We start from the raw sequence: 22,837 nt of genomic DNA, 5'->3' as shown, positions 1-22,837 counted from the left end.
AATTAGCTCAAGCGTTTTGTCATTGAAATCTTGGACAAGGATATAGTTATCTTCCTTTAAATTATCTGGTAGTTATCTGTTACTTTCTTCATCATCGGTACTTAAGGTTTTGAAGAGCTGTTTAAGCTCTAGAGATGTCAGTTTTATACCATTTTATGTGGAAAAAATCGACTACTCACACTTTCACTGTAATCCTTAGATAAGTCAGAACAAAGCAAGTTCCAATTGAAGATAATACACTGTTTATTACTAATGAACCTAATGTGATTTTATAGATAAATGCAAGCACATTTATCACTATATTTTATTCATTTTATTCATAGAGTACTAGTATATATAGCAAAGGATGTACTAATGATGACAGTCATATAATAATGCTGTGAAATCCTATGAATTGAATGCAGTCCAGCTCTGTTTCCCCAGTTCAGCTTTTAGACAACTGATTCTAAAGTTTATATAGGAGAAGGATTGAAAATGAAAAATCTAGTGTATTATTGGCTCGGGGATAAATGACAAACTAATGGAATAGACTACAGTGGCCAGAAACAGACATTGAGATGACTCTGTGAGGAAAGAATGAACTATTGAGGGAATGCTGCTGAATCAGTTGGTTATCCAAGTGGAGAACCTGTATTCAAAAGCCGAATAGCCCTTTCCAAATACTGTGTGCTCGGTGTACCACACATATTTCCTATAATGGGAAAGTACTGTCTTAGGAAGCCTGACGAGATTGTATGGTCACTTGCACAAAGAGTAGCTAAGTTCTGTGGATTGGGATGCTAGGGAGCCAAGCGATTGTAGTGTTTCATTAAAGGGTAAGAGGGCAGGAGACAAATTGAAAGTGATATAGATATACTTTATTTTTAAAACTTTGTTTTTTTCATTGCTTTGGTCTTTTTTTCCTTCAAAGGTTTGCTGTGTGATTTGCTGTGGTCTGACCCAGATAAGGATGTACAGGGCTGGGGAGAAAATGATCGTGGTGTTTCCTTCACCTTTGGAGCTGATGTAGTCAGTAAATTTCTGAATCGTCATGATTTAGACTTGATTTGTCGAGCTCACCAGGTATGAAATATAAAAACTCTTGGGTATTTTACGGTATTTTAACTTAGCATAAGTGCATTCCTTGTTTATGAGGAAGCAAGAAAGGTAATTATATAAGGATAGCAGAAGGAGAGATAAATGAAGCCTTTGAGCTCATAATTAACAATCTAATGACTTGTTAGCCTTTTCTCACCTCTAAGGGGAAATGTTTCAGAATATATATTTGTAGTACACTGCAATGCTAACAATATTTTCAGTATTTGAAACTTTCTGGAAATATTTTATCTGTTTTAATAGGATGTTTCTAAGTGATAACATAAATTCTGCGGCTATTGATAAAAACAAATGACATTGTAAGAAGACACATTTTTGAGTTGGGGGAATTTGATTATAGACTAGGTATTAGATATCAAGAAGTCATTGTTAATTGTTTCAGCTGTTTCAACAATGATATTGTTAATATAAGAAGAATGTCCATATTTTTCAGAAATGCACCCAGGTATGTAGAGGTAAGATCATATGTCTAGGATTTACTTTAAAATATACCAACAGAGAAACGGGTGGGAGGCTCAAACAAAACAAACATAACGAACTCTGGTAATCACTGATTTTTATCATAAGAGTACGTTCACAGTATAAGGATTTTCTTTTTATATATCTTCTGCCATTAACTCAATTGTACACCCTTTAAGGGGGGAGGGGAGACTGTGACTTGTTGACTTTAGAATATCTTCTGCCTTCTAGAACTAGCATGTATTTTTTCTATGTTGAATAAATGAATGAACAGAAGCTTGTTTTAATGATTTAATATATCATGTTCTCTAAAACATACCTGGTATAAAAGACATTGTATATTTTAAGATTCATGGCTTTTTTTGGTCTGTTAAAGCAAAATTTATTACACGTAGTATATGCTTTCCCATAATATTTCCCTTTTCTCTGGGGTTTCACTCCCCACGATAGTTAACTACGTCTACTTCTTTATGTGATTTTATGTTGACTGGTCTCATTTTCTGCCTGTTCATCAGGCAGAATTTTCTAATTTAGTTAAAATGAAGTCATGTTCCCAGATCCCTTGCTTTTGGCAAAGTTTTCTTTTAATCAGTAAACATTGTCTTTATGATTTTGATAATTAGAGTATTTTTTCCATAGATAACAAGTAGAGTTGCTAGGTTTCCTAATAAAATACTGATAATTAATTTTTTCAGCTGTAGTTCCATTCACTGGTCTTTGCAAAATAGATGATTTTTTGAAAGGTTACTAAGATAACTCCTCCAAAACTCTATTCTATTTATTTTCTGACATGATATCTCTAAAATCATGAGCCTTAGTGATGAGAAGCAACACAAAACTATACTTCCTTTAAAAATTAAACTGTTTTTAGTAATAAAGGTGTAAATGAATGAACAAGTGAATAAACAAAAAGTCCTAAGTACTGAATCCAATCACTTTGCCTAATTTGAATAGATAGGGTGAACACTTTAACAGAAAAATTTAATATCAAAAATCTACATGAGATAATTATAACAGTAGCATGTACCTGGTTCTCAAGTAGGAATTACCAAAAACAGGTGAATGATTAGGAAAGTGCTTATATTAGGAAGTATTATAGGATAGTTTTGCTTAATCAGAGGATGCCTAGTCAAAGAATAGCTCCCTTACTATAAGTAAATAAATAAAATATTTACATGTCATTGCCTACCTCCAATTTGTATCATTAAAGAGCAAATTGAATCACGAAATGACAACGTATTCTAGAAATCATAATCATTAAGGAATAGAATTATACATATAAAAATTAAATCTGCATGTAGTTTTTTTTAGGATCTATGTAAATGAAGTGCAACTAAAGAAGTTTTCAATGTGTACTTGCGTAAAACTAATAGAAAATTAGAAAATAAAATTTGCCACACTGTCTCATATTGGTCTGGTATTATTCACTGAATTAAAGATTTTGTAATCTCCCTATAGATACTATACCTATTTGCATATTTTGATTCAGTCTCAAGAAGAGATTTGGAAATGGTTTTTAATGATTTTTAAATGATTTTTAAACTTTTTAGTAGTAATTTATCTAATTTATGCTAAATCCTTGCCATTATAGAAAAGGCACACTGATTTTAATATTCTAAGCAAGCAAAGTTTGAAATAAAATTTGAACAATTCAGTTTTAATAAAAATAAAAAATGAACAAGTGATGTAAAATATATATAAGTAAATTTAAAGAAAAGAATAAAAACCAAGCTAACAAACCAGCCTTTTTTTTTTTTTTGAGATTTTTGTCATATTAAATTAGTATAGATGATTAAAAATTACATATAAGGAATTGTTTTTTCTTTTGACATTTCCTTTAACAGGTGGTGGAAGATGGATATGAATTTTTTGCTAAACGACAATTGGTAACCCTATTTTCAGCCCCAAATTACTGTGGCGAGTTTGATAATGCTGGTGGAATGATGAGTGTGGATGAGACTTTGATGTGTTCATTTCAGGTATGATAAATAGAAAGTTACAACTGGAAGTCCAGCCAGAACTATTGCCAGAATTTTTATTTCAGATTCTATTCTTTCTTTGAGCAATTGTAGATTTATTCAGAAGTGATTATACTCATAGACTCCTAGAGAATTCACTTTTCATTCACAAAGGTTTTAGCCTTTTTGGAATATATCAAATACTGGGTTTTTCTGGCACTTAAGTCATGTTGGTCATTCTTTGATGCAGATGTATAAATAATTAAATCTCTGTATGACTCCTTGGATAGTGTCACCTACTAAAAGGATGAATTTGATGAACAATTTAGCTTTTTTTCCCCTTTCACACAATGAATGCATAGCACAGATGTTGAGAAAAAAGTTATAAATTCAGAGGAAAAGAGTATTTATATAAGAAAAAACTTCAAATAAATGTAAAGTACCCTGGCCTCCCCTGGTGGTGCAGTTGGTTGAGCGCAGCGCTGTGAAGCTGTCTGCAGCCTCTGCAGCGCGGGTTCAATCCTGGCTGGCCGGCAAGAATCCCACATTACGCGGCAGACCTCTCCTGTCTTGCCCGCTGCTTCCCTCAGCAGTGTATTTCGTCAGTCTGCCTGTTCTGTTCCCCACTCTGTCTCTGGTGAATCCTCTCACCTTCTTGTGCATCTGACCTGTACCCTGGTTCTTGTATGCATGAATAAATAAATCTTTAATAAATAAATAAATGTAAAGTGCCCATTTGTATATACAGAAACACATTTTTCTTTTAAAGATATATTTTTATTTATTTATTTATTTTATTTATGCAAGCACTGGGTACAGTCAGAAGCGTGGGAGGGTGAGAGAATTCACCAGAGCCAGAGCGGGGAGCAGAGCAGGCAGAAGGACTGAAGTACACTGCTGAGGGGAGCAGCAGGCCACAGGAGGGGTCTGCATGTCATGTGGGACCCTCCTCCAGTGGCCGGGGAGCAGCTGGGGATCGAACCGGCGCTGCAGAGGCTGCGGGCAGCTTCGCAACCCAACGCTCAACTGCTGCGCCACCAGGGAGGCCCAGAAACACATTTTTCAAGGAGACCAACTTTAGCTTTTAGTGTGCTGCCTACAAATCATTCTGTTCATAGAATAAACAACTTCAACGCTTTGTTTTTGCAAAGATTATTTAGATCCCTAAAATACACACACTTTTTAATTCCCATTCCTCATTCCTTTTATTGTATTATACTGTTTATATCTAGTGCAATTCAGTGGTAAATAATTGACTTATTTCTAATTTAAGGCTAGTAACAAGATCTTACCATTCATCATTTGATGATGGTGAAGTTGGGTTAATCTTTTTTCATTAAGGTACTCTATGGTCTTCTGAATAGTTCTAAGAAATGTTTCATAAATCCTTTAAAGCATTTTTTGCCTAAATTTTGAGATTTTTCTTTTGTGTAAATCTTTAATATTTTAATGAGTTTAAGTTAGAGCTCTCTCTGCATCCATCAGTAAATATCATTAAAAACTATAAGGTAACAAGCATTGATGTAGATGTGAGGATATTATAACCTAAATACACAGATGAGGCGAATGTAAAACAGTGCAGCTGCTTTGGAAAACAATTTCCAAAAACCTTCCTCAAAAGTTAAAACATAACAGCTTCTGTATAACAGCAATTCCACATAACAGCAATTCCACTCCTGGGTATTTACCCTAAAGATTTGAAAGCAGGTACTCAAATATATGTATATGTATATTTATAGCAACATTATTCATACTAGCCAAAAAGGTGGCAACAACGCAAATGAACATTTGAAGTACTGATGCATGCCAAACATGCATGAATATCAAAAACGTCTCAGTGAAAGAAGCCAGCTACTGAAACCACATGATGTGTGGCTTAATTGATGTGAAATAACCAGAATAGGCAGGTCAATAGAGAAAAAGTAAATTAGTGATTGCTGGGAGTTGAAGGGGCTTAGGAAGTAGAAAGCAGAAATGAGTAATGATAGTTCATGGAACTAAAGCTTCATTTTGGAATACCAAAAACCTAAAAACATTTATAGTATTGGTTGTACAGCTGTTAACATGCTGAAATTCACCAGCTTTTACACTTTAAATGTCATATGTAGAATATATCAGTAAATTTTTTTTTAAGATCTACTTAACACATAAAGTCTGAAAAATTTGTGTCTTGGATACTCTGCTAAGTAAATATGGAGAGAACTATGAGAACCTACTGAATAGTTCTTTTGACTTATTAGTGTTCTTTCCTCACCAGAGATACATTAATTTGAAAAAAAGAAAATGGTTTAAATCAGGGATTAGGGAGTTGACAAGATTCACAATGTACTAAACCTTTTGTTACTAAATTATCAGTGAAATGATACATAATAGCAATATTCAGGCATTCTGACATTTAGTTATTCAGTGTGAGAAATGCTTTACAGAACTAGTTTGTCATTTATTAAAAAACCCACTATTGTAACAATTTTCTCAAGTTTACTGCACCTGAAAGAATAACATTTTTGTTAATCAATTATTTACTTTTTAAGATATTGAAACCATCTGAAAAGAAAGCTAAATACCAGTATGGTGGACTGAATTCAGGACGTCCTGTCACTCCACCTCGAACAGCTAATCCACCGAAGAAAAGGTGAAGAAAGGAATTCTAAAGAATCCATCAGATTTGTTAAGGACATACTTCATAATATATAAGTGTGCACTGTAAAACCATCCAGCCATTTGATACCCTTTATGATGTCACACCTTTAACTTAAGGAGACGGGTAAAGGATCTTAAATTTTTTTCTAATAGAAAGATGTGCTACACTGTATTGTAATAAGTATACTCTGTTATAATATTCAGCAAAGTTAAATCCAAATTCAAAAATTAACCATTAAAGTTACATCTTCACGTTTCACAGTTTTTAAAGTTGAAAAGCATCCCAGTTAAATTAGATGTGATAGTTAAACCAGATGAAAGCATGATGATCCATCTGTGTAATGTGGTTTAGTGTTGCTAGGTTGTTTATTTTTTGGCTTTTTTGTTTGTTTTTGCTAGAATAATGGCAAATATTTTAATTTTTTTTCCCTAAACATTTTAAAAAATGAAATGTGGGAAGAAGAGCTTTAAAGACATTAACTGTTTCCCCTTGTTTATTCACCTATGTACCTGTTTGATCTTACTAAGAAAACTTTTGCCCTGATTCTAGTAAAAAGGAATTTTAGAGATTGGTATTTTTAAAAAATATGCAAACTGTTCAATCCAGTGATTTAATCAAACAGTCTGGGCAAACTTTACAGCTGATAGTGAATATTTTGCTTTATACAGAAATTGCCACTGATTTGGATTTGTGCACTCTAATTTTTAACTTATTGATGATCTATTGTGCAGTAGCATTTCATTTAACTTTAAGATAAGGCTCATATAGTATTACCCAACTAGTTGGTAATGTGATTATGTGGTACCTGGCTTTAGGTTTTAATTCGCACGAAACACCTTTTAGCATGCTTAAACTTTCTGGTAACACTCACCTGCATTGGTTTTGTTTTTGGGTTTTTTGTTGTTGTTATTTGTTTTTAGATCCACAGAACATGAGAATCCTTTTTTGACAAGCCTTGGAAAGCTGACACTCTTTTCCTCCCTCTATACGAAGGATGTATTTAAATGAATGCTGGTCAGTGGGACATTTTGTCAACTCTTGGGTGCTTAACTGTCTAAAATTGCCATGTGACTGTTGTATACGATTGTAAGGCTTATGTCACTAAAGATTTTTATTCTGATTTTTCATGATTAAAATTCATATGATATTGTATAGACATGCTTTGTAGTGAATTGTAGTAGCAATAATTTCTGTACATGATCAAGGGTTTATTGCAGCTTTTCTTTCCTGTTCTCTTTTTTTAAAGGTTAGTATTAACAAATGACAAGGAGTGGAAAGAAAGGATTTTAGAAAGAGAACTTACAAAACACAGATTTGTGATTCTTTGGATGTGACACTTTTGGATGTGATTCTAAAAGCTTTTATTGAGCATTGTCAAATTTGTAAGCTTCATAGGGATGGACATCATATTTATAATGCCCTTCTATATGTGCTACCATAGACGTGAAATTCCTCACCTTAATATTGTCTTTGAAAATGTTAAATTGAGAATTCTGTTAACTTACATTTTATGAATTGGCATATTGCATTATTGCAAGATTTTCAGCCCAGTGCAAAGTTCTTTCAAATGCATTTGTCTTTTTTTTTTTTTTTTCTAATTCCATTTTGTTTTAAAGCACATTTTAAATGTAGTTTCTCATTTAGTAAAAGTTGTCTAATTGATATGAAGCCTGACTGGTTGTTTTATTCTTTTTTCCCCTTTACTGTGAGACATTTAAACACATTTTAATCAAATAGATACGTCTTTGACATACATTGAGTTGATTCTTTCCTGAAGGTGTGTACTTGTACTGGACATAGTAGATTAGGTCACATAGACTTTTATCTAAAGTGATTTAAATATTTCCTAGTTAAATTGTAAGTTGAGCAATTCTGAATCTATTCTTCGTCACAGTGAAGCAAGTTTAGAAAAAAGTCTGGCAGTAGACAGGGCAGCCTTTGATTAATCACACTATTATTTAAAGCACATTAATTTAGCCTTCCTGGTGGCGCAAGGGATTAAGTCGCAGCACTATGAAGCTATCTGCAGCCACTGCAGCACAAATTCCATCCCTGGCCAGGGAGCTAACCCACATGGTGCAGCTAACTCACATGGTGAGATAGACCTCTCCTGTCTCATCCACTGCTCCCCTCAGCAGTGGATTTCAGTCAGTCTGCCTGTTCTGCTCCCCACTCTGTCTCTGGTGAATCCCCTCACCCCTCTGCACCTCTGGCCTATACCCCAGCTGTTGTGTGCATAAATAAATATTTTTTAAAAATACATATAAGTGTATTCTATTGAGCCATGGAACTGAACTGTGTCTGCATATAAGTTCAGATACATGCTTTTATTTTCCTTGACAGTAACATTTGAACCATAAGAACAGTTTACTTCACATCTTTATGCTAAAAATGTAAGAAGTTAATGGTCAGGGTCCTCCCTGGTGGCGCAAGGAGTTAAGATGCAAGCTATGAAGCTATCTGCAGCCTCTGCAGCACAAGTTCAATCCCTGGCCAGCCAGGGAGCTATCCACATGGCACAGCAGACCTCTCTTGGCTCACCCGCTGCTTCCCTCAGCAGTGTATTTCAGTCAGTCTGCCTATTCTGTTCCCCACTCTGTCTCTGGTGAATCCTCTCACCCCCCACACCTCGGGCCGGTACCCCAGTTCTTGTATGTGCAAATAAATGAATCTTTAAAAGAAAAAAAGTTAATGGTCAGGCTTACTCTGCTGTCGAACTCTAAACTTAATCCACCTCCTTTTCCCTGTGAACCTATCCTTGAATCAAAGCTTTGTCTGAGAAAATATGTAATATCCTGAATGTACTTGAGGTATCTATGGAGAAATGTCATCTCTCTTTTTGCTAGTAGATTTCAATGTTACATAATTTCCTAAAATAGCTTAAAAGTGTTCAAAAGACCTTTACGTGATAGCATACCTCGCACAATGAACAATATTTAAGTAAAACAAACTGGGTCCATATAATTATCCACCCAGTTATCTTTAATATCTTGTAATGTTTCTTCAACAAAACAGGAATTTCTTGGTAATTTGATCTGCTGTTAAAGTTGGGATTTTATCTCTCATTTGAATGTCAGAATTCCTAAACAAATCCCCTGATTAGAAAATTGAAGAAGTCAGAAACCTTTGTTTCACCAACCACCTTCTACATTGGCTAATTTAAACCATAAAGTTCTGTAATTTCTTAGTGTAATTTACTGCCTTTTCTCATTCAGATTGCCAGTGTTTTGTGAAATGTTGTAGTTACAAAAAAGGGCCATCAGTCTTTCCTTTTCCCCTAGAGGTCTTTACCAGCTAATGTGGTTATAAAATCTTGAAATCTGGTCACCCACATTGTTTTGGGTATCTATCCGGTAGAAGAGCACAAATGAGTGAGTTGGAGAGGACCCGGACTACCTGAGGCTATTAGATTTTAGCATTTCTTCCATACTAAAAGCCACTCAGGGATCACCAAGTAAGATGGGTGTTGATTTTTGCAGCTGCCTAATCTGAGTAATTCAGTAGTTGTACACTCCAAAATTCTGACCATTAACTTCTTAAAACACATTTTAGCATAAGAACCAGAGAAAGTTTCCAAGGTGTTTCTAAGGAAAAGTGAGTTCCCAGACTGCACCCTAATTTGTAAAATGATTTTGCCATCTTTCTGTGTGAGTCCAAGAAAGAAAGGAACTAATGCATAGTTTGATCAGAGTTGCTGACCTAGGAAGTAATTGCAGGAAGAACCACAAATGAGCAAGGCCAAGTTGCTTTTTAAATGTAACAATTATAGCAGCAAAAAAATCTGGAAAGAACCCAAATACCAAAACGATCTAAATTTGGACCATCAATTGGAATATTATGCAGTTATTAAAATATTTCGATTTACAACATGGGAGAAGGGCATGATGCCAACGGGATAAAATGTTGTACGTTTCGTATACGGGAAATGAAGAGGAAAGGAGATCATGTGATAAAAGTTTAAAACCTGAAGAATTGTTATTAATTTACTAAATATTTATTAAGCATTTTACTACATGCCAGACACGTGTTGAAAGGCTATATATACTAGGTTGAAGCCCCCAAAAAGTTTCCTCTAGAAGAATTTGTAGCTGGAACAGTAGATTGAATAATACAAAGCGCCACGTTATTGACACTTTCATAGTGTAAATAATCTCCATAATATTACTTTGACATCGCAGTAATTGCAGAGTTCACCTCTGATTCCTACGGAAGCAGGACTAAGACTCTTAACTGGGACAGTCCGTCCCCTGCGTCCTGCAGTGAGTGTGGCTAGTGCAAAGCTGGGGCTGTGAGTTGAGGCGTGAAAGCCCGAAGGTCCAGCCTACGGGACCTCAACTTCTGCTCGAAGGGAAGATAAATGGTTCTAGTAAAAGCCTGACTTTGGTGAGTATCCAAGCGAGAGTGTTGAATCAGGAGGCAAACAAATCTGGGAGCGTGGAGGGGTTTTGCCGCGGGAGGGGAGAGCGAGGCCCCGCGAATCCCGGCGGGCGCCGTCCCGGGGGCGGGGCGCGCTCAGGCTCCGCCCCCAGAGCCCGCCTCTTCGCCCTGATTGGCCGGCGGCGCGTCCCGTTTGGCGGGAGGTCTCCGAGCGGGTCGTGCTGCGGTCGAGCGCCCGGCGAGCAACGGTCCGAGGCCGCGACGCGGTGTGGAGAGGCCGCCTGCCCGCGGGCTCCCCTCGCCAGCCCCAGGCTTTCGCAGGTACCTTCCGCTCGCGCCGCGCCCTCGGGCCTTGCGGACCACCCGCGTTTCCGTTGCGTCCCTCCGTCTCCTCACCCCGCCGCCCGCGGTGTGAGGGGGGCGGCGGCCTCGGCTTCTTCCCCACACGCGCCGGGTGAGGTCCTCGCCGCCCGCCGCCCGCCCCTTCGCCCGGCGGCGGAGACAGGATGGGCGGGCGGCGTCGAGGCCGGACCCCGCGGGCGGCTGGAGGCCGGGAGCCTGAGGAGAGAGCGCGCAGCCGCGGGCGCGTTCGGGGAGAAAGTGTGGCCGCGGGCGCCTCCGTCCCGGGCCCGGGCGTGCGGGCTGGCGCCGGCGCTGCGCTCTCGGGGCCGAGGGGCCGCGGCCGGGGCCGGGCAGAAGCTGGGGTGCCGCGGGCCCCCGGCCTCATTCGCGGGGAACGAGGCCCTCGGGCGGCAGCCGCCTGCGGGCACAGCCGCGAGCGTGGCGAGCGCCCGGCTGTCGCGGACGCCGTCTCTGTGCCCGGCGGGCGCGTCGCGCGACGCGGCGTCTGCGGTTGGGGGAGCCGGGCCGGCGCCGCGGACCCGCCCTGTGCCGCTCCCAGCAGGTCAGGGCCGAGCGGCGGGGCCGGGCGCGCAGCACCCCGCTCCTTCAGCACCCCCTCCTTCAGCACCCCGCTCCTTCAGCACCCCGCTCCTTCAGCACCCCCTCCTTCAGCACCCGCTCCTTCAGCACCCCCTCCTTCAGCACCCCGCTCCTTCAGCACCCGCTCCTTCAGCACCCCGCTCCTTCAGCACCCCGTCCTTCAGCACCCGCTCCTTCAGCACCCGCTCCTTCAGCACCCCGCTCCTTCAGCACCCCGTCCTTCAGCACCCGCTCCTTCAGCACCCGCTCCTTCAGCACCCGCTCCTTCAGCACCCGCTCTTTCAGCACCCCGCTCCTTCAGCACCCGCTCCTTCAGCACCCCGCTCCTTCAGCACCCGCTCCTTCAGCACCCCCTCCTTCAGCACCCGCTCCAAAAGCACCCGCTCCAAAAGCACCCCGCTCCTTCAGCACCCGCTCCAAAAGCACCCCCTCCTTCAGCACCCGCTCCTTCAGCACCCCCTCCTTCAGCACCCGCTCCAAAAGCACCCCCTCCTTCAGCACCCCGCTCTTTCAGCACCCCCTCCTTCAGCACCCCGCTCCTTCAGCACCCCCTCCTTCAGCACCCGCTCCTTCAGCACCCCGCTCCTTCAGCACCCGCTCCTTCAGCACCCGCTCCTTCAGCACCCCCTCCTTCAGCACCCCGCTCCTTCAGCACCCCCTCCTTCAGCACCCGCTCCTTCAGCACCCCGCTCCTTCAGCACCCCCTCCTTCAGCACCCGCTATTTCAGCACCCCCTCCTTCAGCACCCCGCTCCTTCAGCACCCCCTCCTTCAGCACCCGCTCCTTCAGCACCCGCTCCTTCAGCACCCTGCTCCTTCAGCACCCGCTATTTCAGCACCCGCTCCTTCAGCACCCCGCTCCTTCAGCACCCCCTCCTTCAGCACCCCCTCCTTCAGCACCCCCTCCTTCAGCACCCGCTCCTTCAGCACCCCGCTCCTTCAGCACCCCCTCCTTCAGCACCCGCTCCTTCAGCACCCGCTCCTTCAGCACCCCGCTCCTTCAGCACCCCCTCCTTCAGCACCCCCTCCTTCAGCACCCCCTCCTTCAGCACCCCCTCCTTCAGCACCCGCTCCTTCAGCACCCCGCTCCTTCAGCACCCCCTCCTTCAGCACCCTGCTCCTTCAGCACCCGCTATTTCAGCACCCCCTCCTTCAGCACCCGCTCCTTCAGCACCCCGCCAGGCGTTCCCATTTAGTTCCTTCCCTCACTCACCCCGCGAGGTGTGTGTTATGCGGCCCACTGCTAAGTCCTTTTTACTGAATGCTTGCTGTGCCCCAGCCCAAAAAGCCGAAACAAAAAACAGGTGCTGTGATGACCTGGGGTCTAGGTGAGGACGCGGGGCTCCCAGGTGTTAAGTGACGCAATCAAGTCCTAGTGCAAGTCGGTGCAACGGTGTTTTTTCAGGTACACGCTCGCCTGGCTCTGTCTGCTGCCTCCAGGTGCCGTTAAGAAGCCTGTCTTTTAAAATAATCCGCATTTCACCATTTTCCTTTCTTTCCTCTTCCTCCTAATAATTGCCGCATTTTAAAGGGAGGTGGGGTGGGCAGTTCACACCTTCTTCTGCACATCGTTTTTCTAGCAGGTCGCTTCTTTAATTCTGTCCAGTAGAGTTTCCATTTAATCCCCCCACGTCTCCAAAGTGTGTGTATCGCTTTATTCTCTAGTGGGTTGGATTTTAGTCAGATTTGAATTTATTGAAGCAGCAGTGCCTGTAATTTTACAAACGCTGTAGCATCTAGCACTTGACTGAGGGTAAGTGCTCTAGAAATATTATATGATTAATGAGTTAGGGAAAAAACTTTAAAATGTCGAAATTGTGGAGATTTGGTAAGAACCCAGCAAAACTTCCAGCGGCTTTGCCAGACTGTCCTAAATTTGCTTAATTGTTTTTCAGTAATTAGACGCTGTGGTTAGGATAGAGGAAATCCTATAGTCATTTCTGTAAGAATTCCCCTTAAAGAGTTAATTTGGCACAAAACAAAACAAAACACCAGGGTAACAAGTCCATCTCTCTTCCCCCCAGCAATGACTTATTTAGCCACTAAGTCACAATTTATTATGCACATTTGCACTGCAGGTGCTAGAATTAAATTTTTACACAGTGTAACTTTATAGCTGGGGTAGGTTTTCCTGGCAAGGGGACACTAAGTAACGTCAGACTGTCTGACTGCTTACCATGAGTCAAGTGTCTTCCCTTTGATTTAATCTTTAAAGCAGTTCAATAGTGGTTAAAGAATATACATCTTTGTTATCAGACAGTCCTGGATTCAACTTCTAGCTTTATCACTTATTTTGTGGCTGTGAGCAAATTTCTTAAACCTCAAACTCCTCATCTAGAAAATAAGAATAAAATACCCGCCTTAAAAAAAATGTTTTCGGATGAGATCCGGCGCTTTCAGGGTGGTGTGGCTTTTCAAAATCAAATAGATAATGCATGTAAAGTGTTTAGAACAATGTGTAGTATATACTCGGTTCAGTGTGAGGCCGTAATTACGAGAAAATTAATACTTAACCTGTATGCCCTGAATTTCCAACGGATATTGCTGTTAGATTTTTCATATAGGCAGATGACTCACCAAGCGACTTCTCTTACGTGATTCTGGAAGCTACCACAACCACAGCTCTTTTTATAACCTCCAGAAAGAAGAAATTATTTCAAATGCCTACAGATTTATTGTCTATTTACAAAAAATAATCCTATTCATGTATGAATTCTGGTAGGAAATTTTTCATATTGAGGGAGTCCTTGTAAAAACTCATTGATAAGGAGGGCCTCCCCGGTGGCACAGTGGTTGAGCGCTGGACTGTGAAGCTGCCCGCAGCCTCTGTGGTGCTGGTTCGATCCCCGGCTGCTCCCCGGCCACCGGAGGAGGGTCCCACATGGCGCGCAGACCTCTCCTGCCGCCCGCTGCTCCCCTCAGCAGTGTACTTCGGTCCTTCTGCCTGTTCTGCTCCCTGCTCTGGCTCTGGTGAATTCTCTCACCCTCCTGCGCTTCTGGCTGTACCCAGTGCTTGTATAAATAAATAAATAAATCTTTAAAAAAAACCTCATTGAAGGATTTTGCCATGTGAGCTTAGTTTCTCTGAGGTCCCTCTCCTTTCCTGTCACTGGCCATTCCCTGAAGTGGCCTATATTTTAATTTGCTTTTCATTCTTTTGCTCTTGCTTGTCATGAAAAATCTCATTCTCTTAGTTTATCTAGGTGAAGAACAAAATTAAATACTACCTCAAGCTACAATTTGACTAAGAATTGATAATTGATAATTTCACTCCTTTGGCTCCTGCTCAACAATTTTCTTGCCAGAGTTTGCCTGTGAACCTCAGTGAATCTATTTGGGGAATTTCAGGCATTTACTTCTCTTTCCATTCCTAAGTTTTTTATGAAATAGCCGAACACATACATAAGGATTTAGTGGGATAATGTAACATTATATTGTGAGCATGACATTTATTTTTTTGGTTGACAGAAAATTTGCATTACATGGTATACTCATAATAGTTTTAATACAGTAACACTATTTTAAGTTACTTACCATTGAGTAAAACTTATCTCCTGGAAGATATACCACAGTTATTCTATATTCTGGCACATTCCAACCTTGAGCAGAGCCCCCATACCTCAATTTGAGAAGCCTGACTATTTAGTTTTTTTCATCTAGATGTAAGGCTGCTCTTACTGGGGAGGGGGAGGGGTAGATGCAATGAGGTCTCCAGCTGTTACCCAGATGGGGTGGGTAGGAAAGAGCAGAAAATTTTTACAGACATATCAAGGCTGAGTTTATCACATTTCTTGTTCTGTGGAGTATATAGTACCACCACCCCCAGCTCCAGTATGCCTTCAGTCTGGTCGGACCTAGACTCTAGGAAAAAAGATAGAGGAAAGGGTGGGATACAAATTGGAGGAGAAGCAATTAGTGAATCAGTTGAATATAATTCTTCCACCTAATACTTCACCTTCTAACTCTATAATGTTTGATGTGGTAGCCGCTAGCCATACAGTGGTTATTGAACACTTGGACTGTGACTGGTACAGTCCAGTGACTGGATTTTTATTTTATTTAAAAATTAAATACCAAGGCCTCCCCGGTGGCACAGTGGGTTGAGCGCAGCGCTGTGGAGCTGTCCGCAGACTCTGCAGCATGGGTTCAATTCCTGGCCGGCCAGGGAGATTCCCTGTGGTGCAGCAGACCTCTCCTGTTGCACCCGCTGCTCCCCTTAGCAATGCTTTAGGTCTGTCTACCTGTTCTGCTCCCCACTCTGTCTCTGGTGAATCCTCTTACCCTCCCATGCCTCTGGCCTGTACTCCAGCTATTGTATAAATAAAAAATAAATCAAAAACATTAAATACTGAGGGAGTATAAAATAATTTTCCCTTACATACTAAACTGTTTGGGTAGGACTACATTTTACTTTAACTGTTGGAAGTTTAGCATCTGAATTGAAGTATGCTATATGTGTAAACAAACACCAGATTTCAGAAGTTTAGTATGAAAATAAAAGAATGTAAAATATCTCATTAATTTTAATAGTGATTACATATTAAAATGATACAGTGGATATACTGAGTTACATAAATATTAAAATTCAATTCACTTGTTTATTTTTACCTTTTAAATGTGGCTTTAAAATACAAAATTACAGGGCCTCCTTGGTGGCACAGGTGGTTGAGCGCAGCGCTGTGTGGCTGTCTGTGGCCTCTGCAGTGTGGATTCCATCCCAGCCGGCCAGGGAGATACCCACATGGTGCGGCAGACCTCTCCTGTCTCACCGGCTGCTCCCCTCAGCAGTGTATTTCAGTTAGACTGCCTGTTCTGCTCCCCACTCTGTCTCTGGTGAATCCTGTCACCCTCCCACTCATCTGGCCTGTACCCCGGTTCTTGTGTGTATAAATAAATCTTAAAAAAATACAAAATTACATATGCAACTCGCATTGTATTGGACAGTACTGATCTAGCCCTGCTATATCCAATTTTATTTTCCATTCCTTCCTTCAGCAGGGAAGTTTCTGAGGGTCAGAAAGGAGACTGTACTTAATTCCTTGAACACCAAGGGAGGCATGGCTGTCTGGGTCACTGTGAGTTCTGGATTCAGAGGTTCTCATTAGGGTCTTAGAGTAGTTTTCTGCTTTGCCTATTCATACCTCCATTTCCTATTACCCTGTAACTACCTTGACTACAGAAGTAATACTAACTAGTAATTATGTAAACTTATCACCACCAAATATGGTAATGATTATGCATATTGTTAAATACTGATGGCTTGACTTTGTTTCAAATTTTATTAGATTATAACACTGTGCACTCACATATACTTTACAGTCAACCACTCAACTAGCATAGTCATACTCTGGTAATTTTAAAAATTAGAGTGATTATTAGAATTCCTCAAAGCACATATACCATGTTTCTTTGCTAGAATTGTTTTTAACTTTTCAATAAATATCAATAAATGCTTGTTGAATAAGTGGATTTTTATATATATCAAGGAATTTATAAATAAGAAAATGTTTTTTTTTGTATATGAGGTTGCTTTTTAATATAATACTTAATAATAATGATCATGTTTTGGAAATAGTTTATATAGAATTATGTCAGTATAAGCAGAACAAAAAAAAAATCAACAAAAATGAATATCACAAGTAGATTATAAACCCAGCATAGTTACTATAGTTTTCAGATTTGGTTTTGAATTCTCTAGTAGTCAAAGCAAAATAATATATAAAATCTTATAATTTGGAAGAGAAAGTTATCCAAGGAAACTTAACTTTTCTTAGCACTGAATTCTAGAAGCAATTTTTCATGTGAGTCTTGTCACAAGAATTAATATTATAATAGGAACTCCAATAACATTTAATATGACTGCATTTCATATATCATCAAATTAATTGTTTTTATATACAAGTGAATGAGTATCATAAATAATTGTATGTTTTATTTTTCCAGGAATCTTGGAAAACCAAAATGAGGCATAATCAGCTGTGTTGTGAGACACCACCTACTGTCACTGTTCATGTAAAATCAGGGTCAAATAGATCACATCAGCCTAAAAAAACCATTAATCTGAAGCGTCCTATTTTTAAAGATAGTTGGCCAGCATCTGAAAAAAATGCACACAATAACAAGTCTAAACGTCCCAAAGGACCCTGTCTAGTTATACAGCGTCAGGAAATGACTGCTTTCTTTAAATTGTTTGGTAGGTTTAAAATATTGTAATAGTGGTAATTGTAAAGATTTTTAAACTTGAGAATGTAAAGATCTGTTTTATGATTCTGTTATTTTCTCTATCAGCTCTTCCATCTCAAATCAAATTTGTTTTTTTTTCACTTAGTCTTTTTGTTAATGTTGGGGTTTTGTTTTCATTACTCTTAGATTAAAAATTCAGACTCGCTTAGCCTCTTGACTACTTAAATTAGTTTTCCGGCTAGCAAATGTAAATTCTAGGCAATTTTGTATCAAAGTAAAATCCTACATAAAATCCCAGGTAAGCCACCTGACCACACAGTTTGACTGGACCAGAGGGGTTTTCTAGAACTTTCACTGCTAAAACTGAGCAGCTCTTCTGCCCACCTGTGACTATGCAGGTGCATCTCTTTTTCTTTCTCCTTTTCCTAATAAACCTGTCCTTTTAAAATATTAAAAAAAAAAAAAAAAGACACCAAAAAAACAGTTAACTGGGAAGGTTAATCAACCTAAAGAAGTTTCATTATTGCAACAGGGGAATATTGTTAAAAATTAGCTCTACCTTATCATACTCATAATGAAATTGATGTTGAATTTGTTCAAATTATGAGATAATGATACTTTGCTGATAAATTTCTTTAAAAAATAGCCGGAAAGAAACTTCTTTAAAGTACTTGTCTTTGCCAAAAGAGAAGAGTTTTTTTTTTTGAGGTAGTACGGTAAGGTAGACAAATTAGAAATAGGGTAGAATAGATGGGTTCTGGTAATTATGAGAATGAATCAAGTCAAGTAGATTGATTCAGGTAACAGGCTTCCTTGTTTATAGAAAAAGGTAGATGTGTATAAGAAGAAGGAGTTGGAGAGAAGAGTTTTTACCCTGCTAAGACGACAGAAATCTTAATAATAATAATAAAGTTGGGGTGCAAGCTATTTAAGATTGTAAAGAAATCCAAACAAGAAGATGAGACAAGAAAAAAATGGGCTTTGCTGGTGGTACAGGTGGTTAAGTCTCAGCACTGTGAAACTATCCCCAGCCACATTGGCCTGAGTTTGATCCCCAGCCAGGGAGCTAACCCACATTGAGCAGCAGACCTCTCCTGCCTCACCTGCTCCCCTCAGCAGTGTATTTCAGATACAACAGGCAGTAGATCTGCCTGTTCTGCTTCCCACTCTCTGGTGAATCCTTTCACCACCACCACCCCACCCTGCACCTCTGGCTTACACCCCAGTTCTTCTGTGTATAATAAATAAATAAATAAATCTTTTTAAAAAATTCTTCAAAAGGAAACATTCTATTTTTAAAATACAAGTCATAGCTATCTTTTGTTGTAGATGATGACTTAATTCAAGACTTCTTATGGATGGACTGCTGCTGTAAAATTGCAGACAAGGTAAATTTGGAAACAATACAATCATTAACCAGGATTCTTATGTTATTATGCCATCAGAGCTTTCATGAAACTTTACAAGAATTTCTGTTAAAGTTAGGAAAGGAGACTTGATTGCTCCTCTAAAGCAGAATCCAGGGGACCTCAAGAGTGGCACAGGAGTTGAGTCTCAGCACTATCAAAAGCTATCAAGCTCTTGCCAGCCACTGCAGCCTGAGTTCAATCCCCAGCCAGGGAGCTGACCCACATGGTGCAGCAGACCTCTCCTGTCTCACCCACTGCTCCCCTCAGCCGTGTATTTCAGTAGATCTGCCTGTTCTCCCCACTCTGTCTCTGGTGAGTCCGCTCATTGTCCCCCTCCTAACCCGCATCTCTGGCCTATGCCCCAGCTCTTCTACACAAAAATAAATGAAATTTGAATAAGGAAATAAAAATTCAGCAAGACTTCATGTCACATTTAATGTGCCAACCAACAGAAATGGAATGAATAGAACACTAGCTTGTAATTAAATACTCAAATTAATATTGGTATTAATACTTAAATTAATATTGGTGCTATCTTTTCTATTTCAAGTTTAACTAAGATGACAAAGATAAAATGGAGGTTTTTAATTTTGGAAAGTTAGTGTTGGAAAAAGACCATGTTCCTGTTGTCCAACTACAACAGTTATCAACTCATGGCTGTTCTCATTTCTTCTAATCCCATTTCCCAAAACTGGATTATTTTGAAGCAGATCCCAGACATTCTAACAATATATCCATGTATATTTCAAGATGTGTCTCTAAAATATGAGGTATATTATAGTGTTATTAACACCTTTAAGAAGTATGCCTTACCAATATTCAGGTCATAATGGAATTGTAAAGTTTAAGCTTTACAAAGGTTTTAAATGCATTACAGTAATTCCGGTTGTTGGACAGCAGGGGGCAGTGCTTTTAAAGTAACTAACTAGGACTGCATTTTAGCACTATTTTAAGATTGCGCTACTGAAAATAACCTTGAAAACTTGGAATCACCTTTGTGGCTAATCCTGTGCAAAGAAACTGAATAAACATTTTATGAGAGAAAATCTAACATATTGATATTATGACTTGTTTTTAATTTGAACAGTCAGAACATGGCATAGAATTCTAGTATCAGGCTAAACTTGTCTTTTTCTTATAATAAATACATGTAAGACACTTTTCCAATGTCAATAGAGCCACATCATCCTAGTTTCTGATTAGAAGTTATTTTTAAAAGATTACTTTAAAAAGTGAGTATGGATGTCTGCATCTAATTCACAGGGTTGGGGAGGTGGGGATTGTATATACATGTCCATCAAGCCAACATGGCAACATATTAACCAGCAGTTAATCTAATGAAGTATGTATGCCTAGTTGTATTATTATTTTTTCAACTTTTCTATAGGTTTGAAATTTAAGATAAAAAAATGGACTTAAATTTAAGAATTATAATCTAAATCATGATAGTCAAGAACTTTTTTACTATTCATATGAATTACAGGAAGTGAAAAAATAAGATCAAATAGCTAATTCTGTAAAAAGGATAAATAATATTTTAATTCATTCATATTAAAAGTAACTAATATAGAGCAGTTTTACTTATTAAAGCTAAATATTAATATCTACTTTTAACTTCTTTTCCTATAGTATCTTTTGGCTATGACCTTTGTTTATTTCAAGAGGGCTAAATTTACTATAAATGAACATACCAGAATAAATTTCTTTATTGCTCTGTAAGTATACTTTATTCTAAGTGATTTTTATGGTAGTTATTTAAAATATATGGTACCTTATTTAAAACAATTTAAAATCTAATATATGTTTCTTAATAGGCCTTCCTGTATAAAGGTTATACATTTTTACTTTAATAGCATATTTTATGTTTTGTTTATTAATCTTATTCTACTGTATGCCTAAGATTTATTTTTCACTTGGGTTTGCATTTTACCTTTCATATTTTTCAGAGTGCTCAATAAATTATCCCAAATTGCCCTCTTGTAGACTTAGATGTCTTTAAAGGTCAGAATATTCTCTTTGAAATTTCCTATTAATGAAAAAATCATCATCATTGCCCTTTTGCATTGAACATCTGTGGAAAATGCTCTTGACAAACTCATTGTGGATTTATGTCTGTCGCATAGTGGTTATTCAGATCTGATACCTGTAGCATCTACTGTTTAATACACTGAACTTTGACCAAGGACTATAGTATGTTTTCCAATTCTTCACTTGACTTTATATTAGGCACTACATCTAGCTCTATGATGTGTTGAATGGTTTTTAATGGCATAGTTTTATAATCTAAAGGTATCTAGGTCAGAAGTCTGACAAAATTGATGTAATTTAAGAATATCTGTATCAGTCTCAAACTTTTCTACCCAGTACCTGGATATAATGGTACAGTTCCCACTACAGCTCCTAACATTGATTAAGTTTTACTCAGTTTGCTTAATTCTGAATGAAAAAATGATTAAAGAAATAGGACTGAGGAGACTGATCTCTGCATGTCTTTAGGAGAGAGACACATTTCCTCATGAACTCAGTGTAAAATTTGATGATGCTTGCCAAATTGGGATATAATAGTATATTATATTATGTGCAAGGAACCACAAAAAAAGTTTTTTATAGCTCATTTAATCTCCCCTATGAGATACATATTTTTACAACCAATACTTTCCCAGTTGGGAAGTTGAGGCTTAGATCTTGTTTCTAATAGCACAAAAGTTATTAAGCCACAGAACTTGAACATACATTCAGGGGTGACTTGCAAGTGGCCAAATTCAGCCATTGATCACTAAGCTATATTGCTGTTTACATATGTCTTATGTGTAGGTGTTCATGCAATATCTATTTTGTATTTTTTCCTCACCTGAAAAGTAAATCAAAAGATGCTTTAGTTTAAATCTTACTAGATGCCTGAAATTGGATTTCTTTGGCTTTTTTGGTAAACTTTTACCAGTGAAACATTGTGTCACCTTACATTGTATAGAAGTCTTTAAGTTGCATTGCATGTTGTATTATAAACTCCATATTCAAAATGCAATGAATTATAATTTTCATTTAATATCTAAGCATAATTTTTGGATATACTGACTTAGTAGTTCTTCTCATTAAATATTTCCCTAGTTACAGGTCTAGCTCAAGTTATTTTCCTCTTTATTATTCTTCCATATTCTTATTTATAGTTATTTTTTTCATACCTAGTTGCCTCTTCTACTTGACTGTAGGTACCTTAAGGGAAAAGAACATGTGTCTTTTTTTTTTCCCGTCCTTTAGTGACTAACATATATAAAGATTTTAAATTCTTTGAGTAAACATATGCAAAAGAAATGGTCTCTACTCCAAGTCTGTTTCAAATTGGATGACAACTTACATGTACACAACACAATCTCATCACATTGAACCTGAAAAAATTGTTAATCTAGAGTAGAATCATAATGTAGTCTGTAACATAGTACATTATATGTTTTTAAACTTTCCATGTTTTGCTTAGTCAGCAAGCATGAAAGGGGCTAACCTCTATCTCTGTTTACACTTTATTAAGAATTATCAGGGATATTAAAGTAAAAACTTTATATAATTTCATAGGGGACATGTTTTGACTCATTATTTAATTGAATGGGTTTAACAATGAGAGGCTTTATAATAAGATTGTCTGATCCTCCTCAAATATTCAGCAAGATACTGATTTACAGATGTCTATAAGGGAGTTCAGCTTCCCAAATGAGGGGAAGACTGTCAGAAAGGCTCAGAGGAAACAGTGCCCACATTCACCCACAGCTGGAAATAGTG

At 38.8% G+C, this 22,837-nt stretch overlaps 2 protein-coding genes across 8 annotated transcripts in view; both read left to right on the top strand.

Moving 5' to 3' along the window:
- Positions 1 to 7,809, top strand: part of PPP1CB (protein phosphatase 1 catalytic subunit beta) — a 29,519-nt gene extending 21,710 nt beyond the window's left edge. Inside the window, exons 6-8 of the mRNA XM_037528293.2 lie at positions 911 to 1,062; positions 3,399 to 3,533; positions 6,044 to 7,809. Of these exons, the coding sequence (XP_037384190.1) occupies positions 911 to 1,062; positions 3,399 to 3,533; positions 6,044 to 6,148 (392 nt within the window). The 3' untranslated portion in view covers positions 6,149 to 7,809. The remainder of the gene's footprint in view (positions 1 to 910; positions 1,063 to 3,398; positions 3,534 to 6,043) is intronic.
- Positions 7,810 to 10,756: 2,947 nt separating this feature from the next.
- Positions 10,757 to 22,837, top strand: part of SPDYA (speedy/RINGO cell cycle regulator family member A) — a 29,667-nt gene continuing 17,586 nt past the window's right edge. Inside the window, exons 1-5 of one of the 7 annotated variants that reach the window (XM_054701240.1) lie at positions 11,417 to 11,434; positions 12,751 to 12,876; positions 17,415 to 17,664; positions 18,984 to 19,042; positions 20,693 to 20,778. In XM_054701240.1, coding sequence (XP_054557215.1) covers positions 17,433 to 17,664; positions 18,984 to 19,042; positions 20,693 to 20,778 — 377 coding nt within the window. In that variant the 5' untranslated portion in view covers positions 11,417 to 11,434; positions 12,751 to 12,876; positions 17,415 to 17,432. The other 6 variants (XM_037528288.2, XM_037528291.2, XM_037528289.2 and 3 more) reach the window with 6 other exon arrangements.

Source organism: Talpa occidentalis, unplaced genomic scaffold, assembly GCF_014898055.3.
Source record: "Talpa occidentalis isolate TD23 unplaced genomic scaffold, MPIMG_talOcc4v2.1 talOcc4.5, whole genome shotgun sequence".
Taxonomy (NCBI): domain Eukaryota; kingdom Metazoa; phylum Chordata; class Mammalia; order Eulipotyphla; family Talpidae; genus Talpa; species Talpa occidentalis.
This window is presented reverse-complemented; position numbering and strand designations above follow the sequence as displayed.